Source organism: Petromyzon marinus, unplaced genomic scaffold (genome assembly GCF_048934315.1).
Source record: "Petromyzon marinus isolate PM22_M1 ecotype Great Lakes invasive population unplaced genomic scaffold, UKy_Petmar_22M1.pri1.0 PM_G_Scaffold_200, whole genome shotgun sequence".
Classification (NCBI taxonomy): Eukaryota; Metazoa; Chordata; class Hyperoartia; order Petromyzontiformes; family Petromyzontidae; genus Petromyzon; species Petromyzon marinus.
The window spans coordinates 152,458-172,040 of record NW_027422763.1 but is presented as its reverse complement, the minus strand read 5'-3'; the positions used below and the strand labels follow the sequence as shown (position 1 = coordinate 172,040).

The 19,583-nt window shown below is 46.0% G+C and overlaps 1 protein-coding gene and 1 long non-coding RNA gene across 8 annotated transcripts in view; one reads left to right on the top strand and one right to left on the bottom strand.

The window, feature by feature from the left end:
* Positions 1-218: 218 nt before the first annotated feature.
* LOC116937059 (heterogeneous nuclear ribonucleoprotein L-like) lies at positions 219-18,523 on the top strand. Of its 7 annotated transcripts, none has more exons than XM_076060648.1 (13): positions 219-355; positions 2,757-2,875; positions 5,123-5,360; positions 5,742-5,824; positions 5,956-6,052; positions 7,490-7,559; positions 12,295-12,381; positions 12,869-13,125; positions 13,481-13,602; positions 14,276-14,477; positions 15,089-15,146; positions 15,997-16,092; positions 16,549-18,523. In XM_076060648.1, exons 1-13 carry the CDS (start codon positions 260-262, stop codon positions 16,602-16,604), a joined length of 1,581 nt encoding a protein of 526 aa, XP_075916763.1. In that variant the 5' UTR covers positions 219-259; the 3' UTR covers positions 16,605-18,523. The 7 variants fall into 7 exon arrangements, with proteins under 7 accessions (XP_075916763.1, XP_075916762.1, XP_075916765.1 ...); XM_076060647.1 differs by having other exon boundaries at positions 219-385; XM_076060650.1 differs by lacking the exon at positions 2,757-2,875 and having other exon boundaries at positions 5,145-5,360.
* The window catches only part of LOC142912454 (uncharacterized), a 102,963-nt gene continuing 89,874 nt past the window's right edge, over positions 6,495-19,583 (bottom strand). The window contains exon 4 of the long non-coding RNA XR_012934069.1: positions 6,495-6,573. This is a non-coding gene — a long non-coding RNA (uncharacterized LOC142912454). The remainder of the gene's footprint in view (positions 6,574-19,583) is intronic.

Genomic DNA, 19,583 nt, shown 5'->3' with positions numbered 1-19,583 from the left:
GAGGCCCACGACTGCTTCAGATCTCCGTCGCCGGCCCCAGTCGGCCGAGAGAGGCGTCACGTGACGAGTGGCTGTGGGGTCACACCAAGCCGCGCGAACATCGCCAGAAGCCACATCGATCCGAGAATCGATGTCACGCGTTGGAATCGCCCCACCGCCGCCGCCCGCTGCTGCCGCTGACGCTCGGCGATCCGCGCGGGCGTCGTTTTCGAGCAACAGGATCGCGAATCGATTCCCTCCGGCGCTCCACGCCATCACGATGTCGACCACTGCCGCCGCCTCCTCCCCCCGGCACGCGGCCAAGCGCCTGGGAGTCAATGGCGAAGGCAACGACCGCGTCCAGGCGGGCGCGATGGTGAGCGTCAGTGACGAGCGACTTGACGAGGTGTTTTTATAACGAGAAGATGTTTATTTTACTCCTCGCCCAGAGCCTCGTTGTGAGGCCTGGGCCAGAGGCTTCACTCAGGCGACGTGCCACCACCACCACCAGCCGTGTTTATATTATTTAACGTGATTGTTTAGCTTTGTAACTCGCACATTCCAGTGCCGTTGCGAAGAGCTTCTCGTTGTTGGTGTTGGGGATGGACCACGCGGACCACAGCATCGCTAGGCTCTGATTACGTTCAGTAAAACGCGTTTTGGTAAACGTGGATTTCGTGTTCGTTAACACTTTGGGCTATTTCCAGTGTAATTTTTTTAGACGGCGTTTTCTCTTCTAAGGGTGTGTATTCTCTTTGCACTGAACGTTAAAATACTAAAATAATAAAAAAAATATAAAACAATAAAAACATTCGTGATTGCAGTAATTCATATTCTTAGCTCTTTCGGTAAAGTCACGTTGAAGGGAAACAATAAAATAATAAAATATATATAAAACAATAAAAATTATCACTATTGTGTTATATATATATTATTATTTTATTGTTTCCCTTCAACGTGACTTTACCGAAAGAGCGAAAAATAAAAACATTGCCTACCAGGAGAGATTCGTTCATGAGGCTATCCACATATACAACAAGCACAGAGACAATTTCAACCGAGAAGATGGATTCTGGCTTAGAAATCATTGGAAGGATTTGATAAATCATTTCGGGTCTTAATTGATTGTTCACGCATATGGTGACTTTCAGACCGCATCCATTATTTTCCTCTCCCCCCTCTTTTCCGAACATAGATGGACTCATATTCTTAGTTTTTTCGGTAAAGTCACGTTGAAGAGAAACAACAAAATAATAAAATATATATAAAACAAAAAAAATTCTCACGACGTTTCGACCATAACGACCGTTTGAGTTATGGTCGAAACGTCGTGAGAATTTTTTATTGTTTTATATATATTTTATTATTTTGTTGTTTCTCTTCAACGTGACTTTACCGAAAAAACTAAGAATATGAATTACTGCAGTCACGAAAGCTTTAAATCAAAATAGATGGACTCGTCCATCTGAATAACTGCCAAATCGCTCTCCGTGGTGCTGACGTTAAAAAAATAAAAAACGCCACTTTTTTTCAAAATTTCTTGCTGTGGTTTTCACACCTGATGATGATTGCTCGTGTTGCAGTCGAAACGTCGTGAGAATTGTATTGTTTTATATTTTTATTATTTTATTGTTTCCCTTCTACGTGGTGACTTTACCGAAAGAACCAAGAATATGAATCCCTGCAGTCACGAAAGCTTTAAATCAAAGGTTAAAATACTAATGAAGTTAAAATACCAATGTGTTAAATGTCCCACGCGATGGCGTCGTAGGGTAGCTCTTCGACCCTCCCCAATATGTTTAAACACTTTGTGGAATAATAAAACTTTACAGCGTCTACAAAAGCGCACCTGGCGGTGGGGGATGCGAGTTCCAGAGTTTATAACTCGAGGGCCGTTTAGATTTAAAGTTAAACTCGCTAACGTTCTTAGCGATTACTGAAATGATGGCACTGAGCTATGGCCACTTTTTTGCCAAACGGATGGAGATTTAAAAAGCCCTTTAATGCAAGTGTCTGCATCTGCTCCGATATCACTTGCCGGCGATGTCAGCCGTGGCTCCGCAAACGAACTTGTATCTCCCGGTTCATAGTGGAACGCGCGTTGAAAGCACTGCACCACTTTACCATGTCTGTCTGAAATGTTTCGCTCCGGATGACCGCTGCAAAGTATGATCTGTGTTTTTATTTAGCGTGCTGATCTTAAAGGTGCATTGAAAAATGTGATACTCCGGCTGATGCTCCTGTTGTTGTGGAGTGACTCATGCAGCCAGCTGTGGCTCTAGGGTTTGGTGTTACATGTTGTTTATGTGGTTTATTGTTAAACATTCGGTCACAGTCCCCGTGATCACTGTTACATTGCATTTATGGCTTTATTTTGGTGATTTTGAAAAAGTTTTATGGTTTGGCCATGTTTTGTTGTAGTACGGAGTTAGACTGATGTCCTTAATCTTAGTTGTCTTGTGGTTGTTGTTATTTGACTTGCATCCCACTGGGATTTTTGCACACAACGTTGGTGTACGGTGCTATTTCAGGAATATTTGGATGTTTTTTTTTAACTGGATTTTCTGTTTGCACAGTCACACGTAGTCACTTTAAGATGTTTTTCTTGGTCGTGTTTTTGTTTTTTTGTTTGTTGCGGTTGCACCTGATTCAAGAGCCGAATGGCTCACAGGGCTATACCAAATAAATGAAACTGAAAACTGTCTTCTCGGTATAGGAGGAAACAACAGCTTTGCACAATAGTCGTGTTGAGTTTGCTTCCTTGCCGACGTGCACAGGACACGTTTGAGGACCCACACAAGCCCCCACCGTCGGCTGTGGTTCACGTGCGGGGACTCTCGGACACAGCCCTCGAGTCGGACCTCGTGGAGGCCGTGCGGCACTTTGGCCTAGTCAGGTGACCAGTCGGTGGTGACCGTTGCCCGCATGGGGAAGGAAGCTGTATTATTATTATTGTTATTATTGTTGTTTACCGAAAAAAACAAAGATTTATTCCTGCAGTCACGAAAGCTTCGAACCAAGTTTAAACCGCCTCTATGGGGAGGTATAAGGTCTGTATCTTTGTCTCTGTCTTTGTGTTGTCTTGTGTTGTCTGTGTGTTGTCTCTGCTTGTGTAGCTGCCTTTGTGTCTGTGCTTGGATTTGTTTATCTGTGCTGTCTCTGCCTGTGGGTAGGTCTTGGTGCTTCCGAATGTTTGCTGCCGTGCTCCACTTTGCTCTATGCATACCTCATGCTAAAATGTCCCATTGTCTCTCAGCCTTGCCTTCTCATGCAAATATGTCCCATTGTCTCTCAGCCTTGCCTTCTCTGCCTATTTAAGACGACTTCATTGTGTGCTTGTACCTATGCTGGTCCGCTCTACTTGAATGTCTGTGTGTGTGTGCCGTCTGTATCTTAAATTTCATACTTAACTTGCAATTTAGCAATCTTTGAAATAACGTAATCAACCAGGCTTTGCGTTAATTGTGTTTTGACCGACCGTCTGTGTTGCTTCATATGGTTTCCAAATTCTGCTAAACTCTTGTCTGTTTGGTATGCTTCTCTCTCTGTGTCCCCTATTGTGTCGGTGTTAGTTCCCCCTACTTGGGTGTCTGTATATACATCTGAGGTTATGTTTCCCCTCTCTCGTAAATTTAGCTCTTCTTTACCTGATGATGGCTGCTTGTGTTGTAACCGAAACGTCGTACGCTATTATGTTATTTTATTATTTCTTATTTATACGTGACTTTACCGAAAAAAACAAAGATGATTGTTATTATAGTTATTATTATTGGTGTTATTATTGTTGTTATTATTGTTGTTGTTATTATTATTGTTGTTGTTATTATTGTTATTATTGTTGTGGTGGTGGTGTTTGCGGACGTGGAGTGAACGTAGACCTTGGAAATTCGAGTATTACCAATTTTCGGTTCAACAACTCAGGAAATTGCATAACACGAAAATACTCGATGGTTCTTAAGCACGGGGTGGGAGATGCCCTTCCTGGGGGTGCAAGACATGCCAGATTATTTTTTACAAGGTAAATCATCGAAACACATTGAGCACGGGCACGTAAGCACCGCTACTTTGTTCCATCAAACCTCTAAATTAATAAACATTGTACGTTTAAAAAAAAAATATTGAGAACCAAAGGGGGGGTGGCAAGGCTGCAGGTTAAAGCTCAAGAACCACTTCCGTAAATAAAAAGTCGTGGCCGCGTGTGGCGGTGGACGAGAGGGCGCGGCGTTGCCCACGTCACGGCGTGATCGGCGACGCCGTGCGTGGCTTACTCGGGGCCTTTACAGCCTGAAGTGACCAACCAAAAACCGCTTCATCTTCTTTGGGGTTCTTTCGGTAAAGTCACCACGGCGTAGAATGAGAATAAAATAATAAATCGATCAAAATTAAAATAACACGATAAAATTCTCACGACGTTTCGGGCCACAACACAAGCGGCCTTCATCAGGTGAAGGGACGAGACTGCCAAACTGAAATAGGACAGTCTCGTCCCTTCACCTGATGAAGGCCACTTGTGTTGTGGCCGAAACGTCGTGAGAATTTTATTGTGTTATTTTATTAATTTATTATTTTATTCTCATTCTACGCGACTATACCGGAAGAACCAAAGAAGATGAATCCTTGCAGTCACGAAAGCTTTAAATCGAAACAAAAACCGTTTGTTTTTCAATTTCCCCAAGTCACGAATTCCCTCCGAATTAAAGTTCCGCTGCTGCTTTTGTTGTGCCGTCTGACAAAAGCGGCACACGTTCAGCTGTGATTAGTAACCGTGTTAAAAATTAATATCTCGTATTGAAATGGTGCACACACGTACCTTGTTTATGTACGTTTGAAGAGGCTTCGTTTGTCAGGTGATACATCGACAGAAGAAGACTACATTACCCTCAAGATGTATTTTAAATATAATTATATTCTTACAGTACATTCAATTCCAACGTACTACACTGCCAAACTGAAATGGGACGTAGCATCTAACCTGCATCCAACCAGTCTCCACTCCGTTGCATGCATTGAAACATTTCTTGAGATCAAATGAGGTGACTTGGAGCAGACCAACCTCGTGTTTAACATTAACAACAGGCATGCGTTTTAAAGTCGGCCACATCTTTGAATAACGGCACTCGTTTGAATCGCTCCCTCCGTGCAGCTACGTGGTGATGATACCCAAGACGCGGCAGGCGCTGGTGGAGTTTGAAGACCCGGAGAGCTCCCGCAGCTGCGTCGACTACTCGTCCAAGGGCTCCGTCTACGTGTGCGGGCAGCCGGCCTACTTTAACTTCTCTACCAGCCAGAAGCTTTGGCGCCCTGGCGTCCCGGGGGACAACGGCAACAGCAACCACATCCTGCTCTTCACCATTCTCAACCCCATCTACCCCATCACCACGGTGGACATTGTTACACTTACAGCAGCTGGACATTAATGTGTGAATAGTTTGTCGGGTGTGCCACGCACACACGCGCATGTTTCATTTATACGAGTGAAATTATGTCCGTTTTGGATTACAGTGAATGGCTTTGCTAAGGAAATTACATTGATCCTTTGGTTCATTTGAGGCAATTGAAGTCGTGTTTTTTGTTTGTGCTTTGAAGTCTACCAATGGCATTGAATAAAAAACAATATATAGACCTAATGTTGATTTTGGAAAGCGTTGATGTCCTGTATGGCTCGATCTTAAAAATTCACTGGAAAAAAAGCTTTTCAAATTTACTTGGTAATGCGTGCAAAATCACCTCGCTGCGTTTGTGTGCTCCATGTGGTCCTGCAGGATGTGCTTTACAACATTTGCAAACCATTTGGGCCTCTGCAACGCATTATCTTCAGGAAGAATGGCCTGCAGGCCTTTGTGGAATATCCTTTCAACGAAATGCATAACCGTAACGATATGTCCGCCATTCACGTAATTTTACGTGTTATTTTGGAGATGCTAAATGTATTGTTTTTAAAATTAAATGGTCGTGTTTTCCTTAATTTTTGGCCACGTTTGTTTCGGTTGAGAGCGCCGAGAGAGCGAACTCATCTCTGAATGGAGCGGACATCTATTCGGGCTGCTGTACTCTTATAGTGGACTATGCAAGGGCAAGTACAACCGATACTTTGTACATTCACAAGTGTGTGCACCACAACCTGGGTTTTTTCACCCGCAGACCAAAGATTTCATTTAATATTCTGAATTGACCACTTTGGTGAGCAAATAATGCTGAATACACACGGCAATTCATTGCTAGATGAGGGCTTCCGCACTCGATGCCTGTTGTGGGGGTTATTTGACTTGTGTGCGGGGTAAAGGAGTGTAGCATATATTGTGGCAGCATAGAAATACAATGCACCCAATGGATTTTACAGCTGCCCACCACACAGCCCCACAACCTACAACAACCCATTGTGCATGACGGGCATCCTTGCCATTGTCTAAAGTCAAACTTTTCCCAATTGATATTACCGTGTGAGGGTGGTTCTCATCTGAGCCAGTGCCCTGAGCCAGTTAATGGAAAATTCGCATCCAGTGGGAAGGGTAGAGTTGGTTTTCAATTCGATTTTATTTGGTGACGGGTGATTAACATTCAGCCATAGGCTGCTTTGCGAGACCTGCAGAGTACCTGAGGGGAGATGTTACATTGTTAGCAGGAAATAAAATTACAGAACAGTAATAACGAATGCATCATTTTCATAACGGGGTTATGGCACTTCAACATTTTTGAGGTATACAATCAAGGCTAACGCTTTACAGTACACGAGGAACACTGCAAATAAATAATACCGAGTTAGGCAGAGCATGCCAAACTTATGTGCGATTAAACAAGTTTGGAATTTAAATAGGCCACCGAGGGATAGCGATTTTTATCTGCAAACACGAAGGGAGCTTGTTCCAACGAAGAGGGATAATCAACACGTGATCTTAAAAAAAACTGGTGGCAGAAGGCCACTGTTTTCCCACAACTCCGATAAGCACGCTTTTGCTACGTACGGTGCGAAAGTTTAGCTTATCGTTGACTTGCTACGTGTGGCAGCTCTTATTCATTCATCTCCCAGGAAGTTAAGGGTTGCGTTAAGTACCTCAGCTTTACCGCAAGTTGCGTGCCGTAATTGTCTCAGGGGTAATGACCGCTTAATAATTATTAAGCTTGTAAATTTTAAATGGTTCTAAAGTTTCGATTTAAAGCTTTCGTGACTGCAAGGATTCATCTTCTTTGGTTCTTTCGGTAAAGTCACCACGTAGAATGAGAATAAAATAATAAAATAAAACAATAAAATTATCGCGACGTTTCGGCCACAACACAAGGTCGGGACGACAGGTTTGTTCCTTTCACCTGAAGAAGGCCACTTGTGTTGTGGCCGAAACGTCGTGAGAATTTTATTGTTTTATTTTATTATTTTATCCTCATTCTACGTGGTGACTTTACCGAAAGAACCAAAGAAGGTTCTAAAGTTATATAATTTTTTCCCAGCATCTATGCCCTATATGCTGGCCACGAATAATGTTTATCTTTTCCCCCTGCTGTGTCCTCTTTACAGGCGACGCGTCTGAATGTGTTTAAAAATGACTCTGAGACCTGGGACTTCACCAACCCTGGCCTCAAGCAAGGTAAGACCAATATTGAGCATATCAGAGCCGCGCTCTCTCGACAGCTGGTGGTGGTGAGCCCTCGGGTGTGTGGGGGAGGGGGGGGGTGACGTTTTTAACGCAAGGGCTGGGGGTGTGCACGGCGTGATGAAACAGGCATTGACTTTCTGTACGCGGCCGGCTTTGCCGTGTTATACTTGAAGTTCAGTGGCCAAGTAGAGGGGGAAGTTTGGAGCGTTCTCAAGAGGATAATGCAGCTTCTGCACTTGAGATTTTGGTTGCAGAAAAATGTCACACCTGCAGACACTTGGTTGTCTTGAAGCACATTGGTGTACTGTTTACAATCTACAGAACTTGGTCGTTGTCACAGGAAGTTATTTGAAACGCCATTCCCCTCTTTTGTATCAATCATGCAATCACTGCAATTGTGTAGAGCTGGTCAAGGTTATTTTCGTTTATACCTATCTTCTCCATATATATAAAAGGCAAAGTTGTGAATATGTGTGTCTGTTCAAAATGTTTAGCGTACTTCCCGACATGCAACAAACTGGAAATTTGCCATGTGGGTACTTTCCAGACTGTACACCGTGCAAACATTACACAAATACACTTTTGTTTTTTTGGGGGGGGGGGGAGCTCGATAATGCATTTATTTTTTGCACGGCAAGTGAGCTGTGACGTCAAATCTGTCACGTGACCCGTAGTGTAGCGGTTAGCGCTACGCTGCGCTACGAACCCGGCGACCCAAGTTCGATTCCCGCTCACCGCCACCAACTTTCACTGGCATATTTGAGATGCCAACTTTCACTGGCATATTTGAGGTGGACATTGCACGTTGCGTTTTTATATTTTGTAGGGTTGAGAAACCTTGACTGCGTTATGTGGTGTCTGGGTACTAAGCGGAGAAGCTTAGAGGATGTCAGAAAAGCCGATATTTACGATTGAAAATATCACTTATTATAAAGCAGTGGTTCTTAACCTTGTTGGAGGTACCGAACCCCACCAGTTTCATATGCGCATTCACCGAACCCCTCTTTAGTGAAAAATAAAATGTGATTTTTTTCAAATTCAAGACGTAGATATGTTTTTTACTGGTACACAAAATGAGCCGTGCATGAACATTACCTTGTTCAAAGAATAAAACCAACACAATGCATAAACTCACAACAAATTACATACCTGGAAATCAATGTGACTTCTGCTGTTGCCTTTGAGAGATCAGTTCAGATATGCGTGGCTTCACCTTGGCAAGTGCCACTCTCATGTCATTTTCACAGCAAAGTCTGTTCCTTTTCTTCGTTTTTATGTCCAGCATCCTCGAAAAGGATTGCTCACAAAGATATGTTGTAACAAATGGTATAAAAAAATCCAGGGCTTTCTTAGCAATAACTGGATACTTGTTCATTTGTCGACACCAAAACGTTGAGAGCGTTGTTGTTCTGAAGAGTTGCTGTTGAACCTGGCTCTGCTGAATTTCAATGATTTCGTCGAGGAATTCATCATTGACATCTGCTGTTTCAACAGCAAACGTGAACGGCTGTCTCACCCATGCTGGATATGACTCTCTTGTAGGGAAATATCCGTCGAGAGACTTTGCAAGCTCATCTAAGTGCGTGGCAATTGTTTGCTTCAGTTCCGTGGATACAGAAATATCTTCGATTCCAGACACATCTTCGATCTTACTTGCACAGTCATCCAGAAGCGGGAAGTTTGCGAAGTTATTGTTCTCTGTTCGTTGTTTCCATAACGGTAGCTTTTTTTGAAAAGCCTTCAGGTGTTCTTCCGCTCCATGATATTGACTCCACCACCCTGCATCTGCTGATTGAGATGATTGAGAGCTGCGAATATATCAGCCATGTACGCTAAAATGAGAATGAACTCAGGATTTTTGAAGCAATCTGCATGGCAGTGTTGGTGCTCTTGCAAAAACAGGGCTAATTCCACACGCATGGCAAAAACACGATTCAGCACCTGTCCCCGGGATAACCACCGAATATTAGAATGGAGCAGAAGTACCTCAAATTCAGAGCCCATTTCTTTACACAGCTCACTGAAGATGCGGTGCCTCAGAGCACTTTTTCGCACATAGTTCACACATTCCACCACAGTTTTTAATACTTCTGTCATTTTTGGAGGTAAGGTTTTTGTTGCCAACGCATGCCTGTGCAGAATACAATGCGTCACAATGATGTGTGGTGCATCGGCCTTTACTAGCGCACCAAAACCAGACTTTCTTCCCAGCATGACTGGAGCTCCGTCCGTACAAACTGCAGAAACCATATCCCATGAAAGATTGTTGTCTCTGAAGAAGTCATCCACAAGCTTCTTCACATCGGCTGCCTTCGTTGTTGTTGTAAGAGGCTTACAAAATAAAAACTCTTCTTTTATCATGTCGTCTTTCACATAGCGTACAAAAACAGCAAGCTGGCTTAGATCAGAAACGTCTGTGGTTTCGTCGAGTTGAAGGCTGAATTTTGCCGGGCTTGAAATCAGATCCGCGACTACTTGAGCCAAGATGTCTTTACTCATGTCTTCTATTCTGTCACTGACGGTGTCATTTGAAAGGGGAATTTGGGATAATTTACCTTCGGCCGCTGTTCCGTGTATCAGATTCGCCATCTTTAATGCAGCTGGTTTCACAAGTGTTTCACCAATGGTGTGTGGCTTGCCCTGCTTTGCGATCAGGTAAGCAACTTCGTACGATGCTGTCAGGATCGGTTTGTTAACAGGTACAAATCCAAGAGCAGGCAGAGTGGCCCTTTCATCGAATCTGGCTCTCTTCACCCTGAATTCAGCAAGTGTTGTGTTCTTGTATTCCCCGTCTCCATGCAGCTTCAAGAAGTGTTCCTTTAGTTTTGCCGGTGCAAGACTAGAGTTGCTCAACTTGGCGTTGCAAATCATGCAGATAGGACGCTCACTCCCATCACGTTCCGTGATACATGAGAATCCATGTTGTACATATTCGTCCGACCACTTTCTTCTTTTGCCCGACATAGTTAGTATGGATAAAATATTAAAGAAATCACACGACGTACGACAACAGTCACACGTTGACTACTGAGTACGCACTAAATTCCCCGCAGCGCTGATTGGCCAAGCAGTGTAGCATGATCATCTGCAGCCAGTGATGGCCAAGCGGGCCGTGTGTGTCATCACAAATTTACACAATAATTCAAGTGTGTCCGGACCTCCGTGGCGGGGGCTCTGCCGAACCCCTGAGATCGACTCACCGAACCCCTGGGGTTCGATCGAACCCAGGTTAAGAACCACTGTTATAAAGTAACCCTTTTAATTTGGTACGATTGAACCTGAACAGGAAAATGGTATCTTTGTCCCGAGTACATTGTGTGTACGCACAGATATTAGTTTCCGAAGAGGTAAGTCTCGCCACTTTATCAAGGGAGCTTCAGGGACACGGTGCGGTTTGATTTTATCGCCAAATTTTCGTAAACGTTTCGAAGGGTATTTTCCTCACTCCCAACATCAACGCTACAAGGAGCATCTGCGAGCATTGCCGCACACAGAAGCACACGGAGGCAATTTGCAAGCAACACACGAGCAATCAAGCGCCCGGCAGCCAACAGCCACCGACGTGAACGGCGACGACACGAACGGCGACATTGGCGACATCCTCGTCGGCACTTGGGAGGCACCGGGGACCAAGCAACCAACACGCCGCCGCCGCTGTGACACGCACGGCCGACCCTCGCCCCCCCACGCCTGCAGCGCCACGTCACGGAACACTCGGCGCAGCACGCCGCGTCCGCTGCACCGCAACCGCCACGTGCCGCTTGGCAGAGGCCATCGGATAACCCGCGTCCAGCCGCAGGCACCGGGGGACACGGCACTGACAGACCGGCAAAGCACCGGCACCACCGCTAAGAAGCCGGGAGCGACGAAAGCCCGCATTCACCGCGAACGGGACTTGGAAATAAGCCGAACGGAACGCGTGCCGATGCGTTTGGGGCTTAAAATCGCTCCGTTGGTGAGAATTTACCTCGACGCTCGTACGTTTAGACTGCCTTGCTAAAGTTTTGTTTGCAAACGAGGCTTTTGACATTGCAGATGCCAGACACAACGCATTTCGCATCGGTTTATAAGCGGCGATCTTTTTCATTTTAAAGGTTTGTAAGGCCCCGTCGCCCACTTAAGTGTCCCAATTTTAAGCCCCAAACTAAAAAGGGTCGCCGGAGAGCGAGAGGTGCGGTGGCACGGACAACGCGGGGGAGTCCATTTGTGCCGAGCGTGACTGCTGTTGGCGCAGGAAAGAAGGCGCTGGCCTTTCTGTTGCATCCTCCTCGCGATGGGTTGTCAGCCGCCGCCCGACTCTGGGCAACTTTGTGTTCCCGTCGAAGTGTAGACTGGGTAAGAAACGAGCGGGCATCGCAGGCGGCAACCATGGACACTCGCTGACGCCGCACCTCGGAACAATTTGTCGCGTGCATCTGTACACCTCCAATAAATTTTGTTTTTTCTTCTTTTTGCGATGAGCGTTTCTTTACGCGCTGTATTTTGTATGGTGCTCGTTATTTATGTTGCACCGTGTGAAATCTGCATTTTAAAAATACCGCCAATTGTTTTTATCGACAGACGCAGCGCGCCCCCGTGTGGAGTGTGCCCGGAATTTCTTAATGTGTTGGTCATGTGAATGTTCTGGGTGCAGAATGCATTTTTTGGATTGTCCTTATTTTGTGCAGCAATGAGCGCTTATGTTTCCCGTGGGTGAATTTGGTGATCGTTTTTTTGTTGTTTTCAGAGGACAATGCAGTGATGCCAGCGAAGCAAACGTCTCTCCTTGGCGACCATCCCAAAGCACACGCTTGCGGTGGTGGCGACTGTGGAGGTAATCCCCTTGTTGCGAATGCTATAATTTCGGTTTCCTTCAGCTTGCTGTCAGATTGAAAGAACCTGCTGCCTGTTGAGAACATTTCTTATTTGGAATTAGTGTTAAGGTGCATCCTAAAAACCTTTTTTTGCGATTAACAATTGCAACGTATGAGTTGCTTTGTGTTTTAAGAGACGATATTTCCAATAGCTATCAGATGTATTGGGTATTTAAAACAAGCTATGCTGAATAAGAGCTCTAGCTTGGTGGCCCTCAACCTAAAATAAAAACTAGTTTAGTCTATTCCCTAGGCAACTGAGTCTTCTGGACCAATGTTTTCCAGTGTCTCCAAGGAGTAGAGTGGTGATTCCTGGGTTACCTGACCTTATAGGAAAGGGCACACGTGTGTAAGATGATGGCTGTCATAAATCTGTTTTTCAGAGAAGTTTAGAGAGTTTCAGCTAGTTCACGATGCGTTTCCCCCTCTTGTGTGTTTGCGTCACAGGCCACCAGCAGCCACCACCACCGGGCGTCGACTACGGATCTGGCGGCGACGGCATGGGCGGTGGGGGAGGAATGGGCATGGGAGTAGGCATGGGCAACCAGGTTGGGCCCCAGGGTGGTACCCAGGGCCAGCACGTGCAGGCCATGATGAACCAGCAGGCCGACAACAAGGTCCTCATTGTGTACGACTTGGACGCCGAACGCTTCAACTGCGACCGCGTGTTTAACATCCTCTGCCTCTTCGGCGACGTGGAGAAGGTGCCTTCGCTGGGTGTTGCGCGCACTTGCTTTGAAATGAGTCCCCGTTTTTTTTCTTCCAAAGGTTCAACCGCGGTGCAATGCGTACGCACGCGTGTGGTGCACGTCGTGCGCTGATCGTGTTATATAAAGTGGGAGATTCACACGACCAAATTTGTTCACCGATTGACAACATACACATTTGGTCATTTTCTTTACAAAAATGTACCCAATGCGAAGTGTTCTTTGTGCATGTTTTCTAATGGCCCCTCGGCCAACACTTCACATTTCAACAATGCGTTACAACGAAACTTGTAGATATTTTCGTGCAAGATTGCGCGATGCTGAACCGTCTTACGGGTTGTTATTTTTGTAGGTTAAGTTCCTGAAGAGCAAGCCGGGAGCCGCCATGGTCGAGATGGGAGATCAGTACGCCGTGCACAGGGCGGTTTTTCACCTCAATATGTCTCAGATCTTTGGAAATAAAATCAACCTCTGGTGAGCCTTTTTGTTCCCGTGTTAAATTGGTAAATGTAACTCGTCATATCCTGTTAATGTAATTGGATACTGCTTTCCATTTAGAGAAGACAACTTTAGTAAATATTTAGTGCAAGTGACTAAATTTTAGGACGGTGAAAAAGAGAGCTGATGAATACCGTGAACGAAACACTTGTCACACAGCTCACGAGGACCCCGGTGACTTGCTGTCCAGAGCCTTTATTGAAGTGGCGAACATGAAATTTGGATTCTAGATTTGAAGCTTTACGGGGAGGGCCTTTATTGAAATAGCGAACGTGAAATTTGGATTCTAGATTTGAAGCTCTACGGGGAGGGCTTTCACCTATCTGTTAGAGCTTTCAACAGACAACGGGACAAGAAGTCAAAGCTCATCGAGACGCTGACCTTCCTCAAAAGATGCCGCGACAACAAGCTTAAAGGACGCGACCTGGGCTTGCTGTCTTCACTCCAACGCTGTCCTCTGGACAGTCCGGTCCCTTCACCTGATGAAGGCCACTTGTGTTGTGGCCGAAACGTCGTGATTTTTTGTTATTTTATTTTTTACCCACGTGACTTTACCGAATCGAACAAAAGAGCACGTGAAATTTGGAACGTGATAAAATAAAAACAGTTTCTTCGCGCTATTCCCTCCCTTCCGCCCTCGTCTCGGCAGCGTGTCGAGGCAGCGGTTGATTGTGCCGGGCCAGGCGTTCGAGCTGCCGGACGGCACCGACAGCTACAGGGACTACGCAGGTTCTCACAACCACCGCTACGCCAACAGCGAGAAGGCGGCGAAGAACCGCAACCAGCGTCCCACCGCGGTGCTGCACTTCTTCAACGCGCCCACGGACATCACGGCCGAGATGTTCGCGCAGGTCCGTGCCCCCGCCGCCCCTTCAGCCTGCTGCCAGCAGCGCAGAAGGGGAGCGCGTTCGGTTTCTTTAAAAGTTTTCCCAGGTGAAGCTTTTATAAATATTCAAGTCCAAAGTTTGCACGTGAAACAATCGTGGGTTTTTAAGATGAGCCTATTGATGTTGTGGAGTTTGTGGTGGCCAATGACACGTTTCCTGTGACGGGACAAATGTAAAATGGTGTAATGTAGTTTCCTTTCAGCGGTTAAAACATAATATGTATAAATAATGCAGTCGATGTTCCAAAGGGACTTTTTTGTTACAGACTAGACAACACCTCGCGTTAATTTGTCCTGTTTAATACATTACGATTCATATTCATTCGTATTCGAAAGGTTTACATTTCAGTCTTTGGACATTGTTTCTGCAAATGGTTGCATTCCCCCTGAGTCTATGCTTGGTGTTCACAATAATCTGAGCACTTTAAAAGACTGCTCCAAAGCTGGCGAATGTAAATTTAAAAATGGACAACGGGATTTGTGCCTGCAATTAAAATGACATCTCCCGAATGCTTTACCGGTGCACGTTAACTGTTACCAACTATAACGTGAACGCCGCCCGTTCTGTCCCCGCAGCTGTGCGACGAAATGTCGATTGCGAGGCCCCGCTCTTTCAAAGTGTTTTCTGGAAAAAGTAAGTCCCGCAAAGTATGTTTATTATTTATCTTACGTGTCATGGCACAGAATAAATCGTGTACTGTATTCTCCATGCAATCGTCGCTTGATTTACAGCACGACACCAGATGATCTGCAACGTGTGCTATGAGGCCATGCTCAAGAAACCCTGTGAGAAATTCTCTCCCGAGAGCAATCCTTGCTATTCACTCGCGCCCAGGCTGACTGGACCGTGTTAGCGTAGCCAAGGCATCGGACTGAAGCCTTCCTGCTGCAGAAATTCACCGACGACTGACACCACCCTTTAAACACGGCAAAGGGTTTCATATTCTTGGTTCTTTAGGTAAAGTCACATAGAAGGGAAACAACAAAATAATAAATATATACAAACACAGACAATTTCAACCGAGAAGATGGATTCTGGCTTAGCAATCATTGGAACGATTTGATAAACCATTTCGGGTCTTAATTGATTGTTCACGCTTACGGTGGCTTTCAAACCGCATCCATTATTTTCGTCTCCCCCCTCCTCTTTTCAGAACATAGATGGACTCGTCCATCTGAACAACTGCCAAATCGCTCTCCGTGGTGCTAACGTTAAAAATAACCGCCACTTTTTTCAAATTTTCTTGCTGTGGTTTTCACACCTGATGATGATTGCTTGTGTTGCAGTCGAAACGTCGTGAGAATTTTATTGTTTTATATTTTTATTATTTTATTGTTTCCCTTCTACGTGGTGGTGACTTTACCGAAAGAACCAAGAATATGAATCCCTGCAGTCACGAAAGCTTTAAATCAAAATGGTGAAGGGCGTTGCGTTTTACACGACCCAAATGACTCCATGAGCGACGGTCCGTCCACGTGTCCAGCCGATAGGAGCGTGTCCGGCCTGACGGAGTGGGAGACCAAGAACAATGCCATGGAGGCTCTGGCGTGCATTAACCATCACCCCCTGAAGAACGCAAGTAAGTTGTGGGGTGTTGGCCATTTGTGTTGGTGCGATGACATTGAAGCGGTGCTGCATTATCGGCAAATCTTTGGTCGTACGCTCTGTTGAGCACCTAATGTTCAGATTTGGGGGGGGGCGCTTGTTATTACCATAGCACCATCTGTGTACACTGGCTGCCTAGCAGCCTTGGGTGAAATTGCAGGAAGTGAAAGCAGTTGTAGATTGTTGTATTATATATTAACAGGTTGTTATTTATGGGCGATTTGGATTTCGTTGTTGTTTGCATGTACAGAATCGGATTGTAAGTTGACATATCCAACCACTTTCACTTATCACAACTCAACGTTATCTTAGCTCCCTGAACGAGTTTGTTGACATCGACAAAGACCCTCCTAAGAATCGCTTCATTGTTTTAAGTTTTTGTGTGCTCCAGTGAAGACGTCATGTGGCTCCCCTGTTTTTATTTTCTCAGATGTTCCATACCTCTACACCCTCAAACTGTGCTTCTCCACTGCCCAGCCTTCATAGAAGACAACTCAACATGTTTCATGCCGTATTGAACGTCGGTGTCAACATCATTGTCACTTTGTGTACTATTTGTGAATGTCCCATCACTCTTGTTGAAAGTTAACCGTGGGTATAGGTCGAAAGTGCAATTTGACGCGTTTACATTTTAGTTGTCATTTTTTGGAGGATTAATTTAGATTTCTATATTGACTGCACCGAAAGATTTTAAAGGTCGCAGTGGAAATGAAGAATGTTGAAATTAAAATAATTATGATTAGTCTCCTTAACCTGCCGAGTTTGTCTGCCGTGTGCATTGCTATTTTGTCCATGAGCCCCAAACCAGATTTCACTTGGCAGTCCTCGGGTGCCGTAACTTTAGCGGCTCCAATTAATTTACAATTTGGGGGGGTTCTCAACTTGCTCATAGCCAAAGTTTTTGCTCCCACCATGAGTGATGCTCCTTTCTTGCTGTAGCCCATGGCACTAATATTGCCCATTTAATTTCATAACGGAGAGCTCTGAAATAAATGCCAAAGAGACCCTTTTGGGGGGGGGCTGGTAAAAATATACCCCGACTCATTGAAAATCCCATTGAAAAACATGGGTTGCCATTCTGTACAGTGCGTGTATTTAGCAGGTTAATACGCTTGCAAATATAAACCCCAAGAGAAAATAGAACAGTGTTTGAAAATAAAAGTATGGAGAGATGCATGTTTGACATCGAACTGGAATCGATTGAACATGAGCGTGGAGACATGAAGGAAGTTGGGCATAGGGTAGGTGAGTGACTGTGTGGGTGGCTAGGTGAGTGACTGAGTGTGTGGGTGGCTAGGTGAGTGAATGAGTGTGTGGGTGGCTAGGTGAGTGACTGAGTGAATGAGTGACTGAATGTGTGGGTGGCTAGGTGAGTGACTGCGTGAATGAGTGACTGTGTGGGTGGCTAGGTGAGTGACTGTGGGTGGCTAGGTGAGTGACTGAATGAGTGACTAAGTGTCTGTGTGGGTGGCTAAGTGAGTGAATGAGTGAGTGTGTGGGTGGCTAGATGAGTGACTGAGTGTTGGTGGCTAGGTGAGTGACTGTGTGGGTGGCTAGATGAGTCACTGAGTGAATGAGTGACTGTGTCTGTGGGTGGCTAGGTGAGTGACTGAGTGAATGAGTGTGTGGGTGGCTAAGTGAGTGACTGAGTGAATGAGTGACTGAGTGTGTGGGTGGCTAGGTGAGTGTGTTAATGAGTGTGTGTGGGTGGCTAGGTGAGTGAGTGAATGAGTGACTGAGTGTGTGGGTGGCTAGGTGAGTGAGTGACTGAGTGTGTGGGTGGCTAGGTGAGTGAGTGACTGAGTGTGTGGGTGGCTAGGTGAGTGAATGAGTGACTGTGTGGGTGGCTAAGTGAGTGAGTGACTGTGTGGGTGGCTAGGTGAGTGAATGAGTGTCTGTGTGGGTGGGTAGGTGAGTGACTGTGTGTCTGTGTGGGTGGCTAGGTGAGTGAGTGTGTGGGTGGCTAGGTGAGTGCGTGAATGAGTGACTGTGTGTGTGTGTGTGCGGCTAGGTGAGTGAATGACTGAGTGTGTGGGTGGCTAGGTGAGTGAATGACTGAGTGTGTGGGTGGCTAGGTGAGTGACTGTGTGGGTGGCTAGGTGAGTGAGTGACTGAGTGTGTGGGTGGCTAGGTGAGTGACTGTGTGTCTGTGTGGGTGGCTTATCAGGGACGGGTCCCGTGTGGCCAGTGGTCAAGACCTGTACCTTGGCTGGGTCAGGTCAGACTAGCCTCCCCTAGGACCCCCTTAGCCGGAGGACCCCGAGACCCTAGCCCAGGAATAGGGCGAGTTATACCGAAGCCGTACCTCCTCAGCTAGCAGCGGGTGAAGGGGCCGTTACCCCTTCAAGTAGAAGGCTGTATTGTATTGTGTTAAGCACCTTTGTAATAAATAAGCATTGCCTCTACCGATTCGTCTCTACGCTGTCTTAAAGAACCCACTACACATGTACAGGAATAACTCTTACGTCTTTAACCATTGAACTTGTTTTAAATACATATAAAAACTCTAAACATTTATCATGTGCACAGTATCGTAATTAAGGCGGGTACTGATACCCCAATAAAGTGCTCATATTTGGTCAGAGGAAAACCAATGCTCATTCGGTAATGCATCTCCATTGGAAGCATGTTATGATGATCTCCTACAGCGCTGTTTCACGAAGTGTTCCGTTTATCAAGAACGCATCCTGGCTGCCATAAGAGGCACGCAAAAAACTGAAGGCCGCCTGGGATCAAACTTACAAAATAAGCGGATGAGAGCAGGTTGGTGCGCTTTCGGAAAATGTAACTTGATAATGAAACGCAAGACCCAATCTAGATGTGACTCACTTGCAGCACTCCACTGCCCCTACTCCACACCCTCCACTCTCTCCTCCCTGGCTCCTGAACCCCTCTCTTACCTACATAGCCTCTTGTCACAGCAGCCCTTTTGCCCACTTCAGCAATTGTTTTCTTGCTGTGGTTGTCCCACCTGACGGCGGACGCTTGTTGCGTTGCGCCCGAAACGTCGCGGATTTAATTTATTTTATACCTACCACGTGACTTTACCTAAAGAACCAAAGAGCGAGGCCCAATGTTTAGAGCGTTAAAGGGTATGTAAAGCAAGGCCAAAGGCACGTAGAGGCACAACCATAAGATAACATAACACATTCTCCTGCGGAGGGAGGGAGCTGGTTGTAGGAACGTTGGGCTGCTCAGTCAATGGCCAGGGTCAACAATGGCGGCACCACCACGTGGTGCATTCAGCACAATACGCCCGACTGTGAGGGCGGGCGCAAGCCGGCGTGAGTAGGTGAAACGTTGAGTTTTATAAGGGCACCACGGGGTGACCAGCCCCTCCCCACCCAGCCCCACCCCTCCCCACTCAGCCCCTCCCCACCCACCCTCCCCACCCTCCCTCCCCACCCTCCCCTCCCCACCCAGCCACACCCACCCCACCCAGCCCCTCCCCACCCAGCCCCTCCT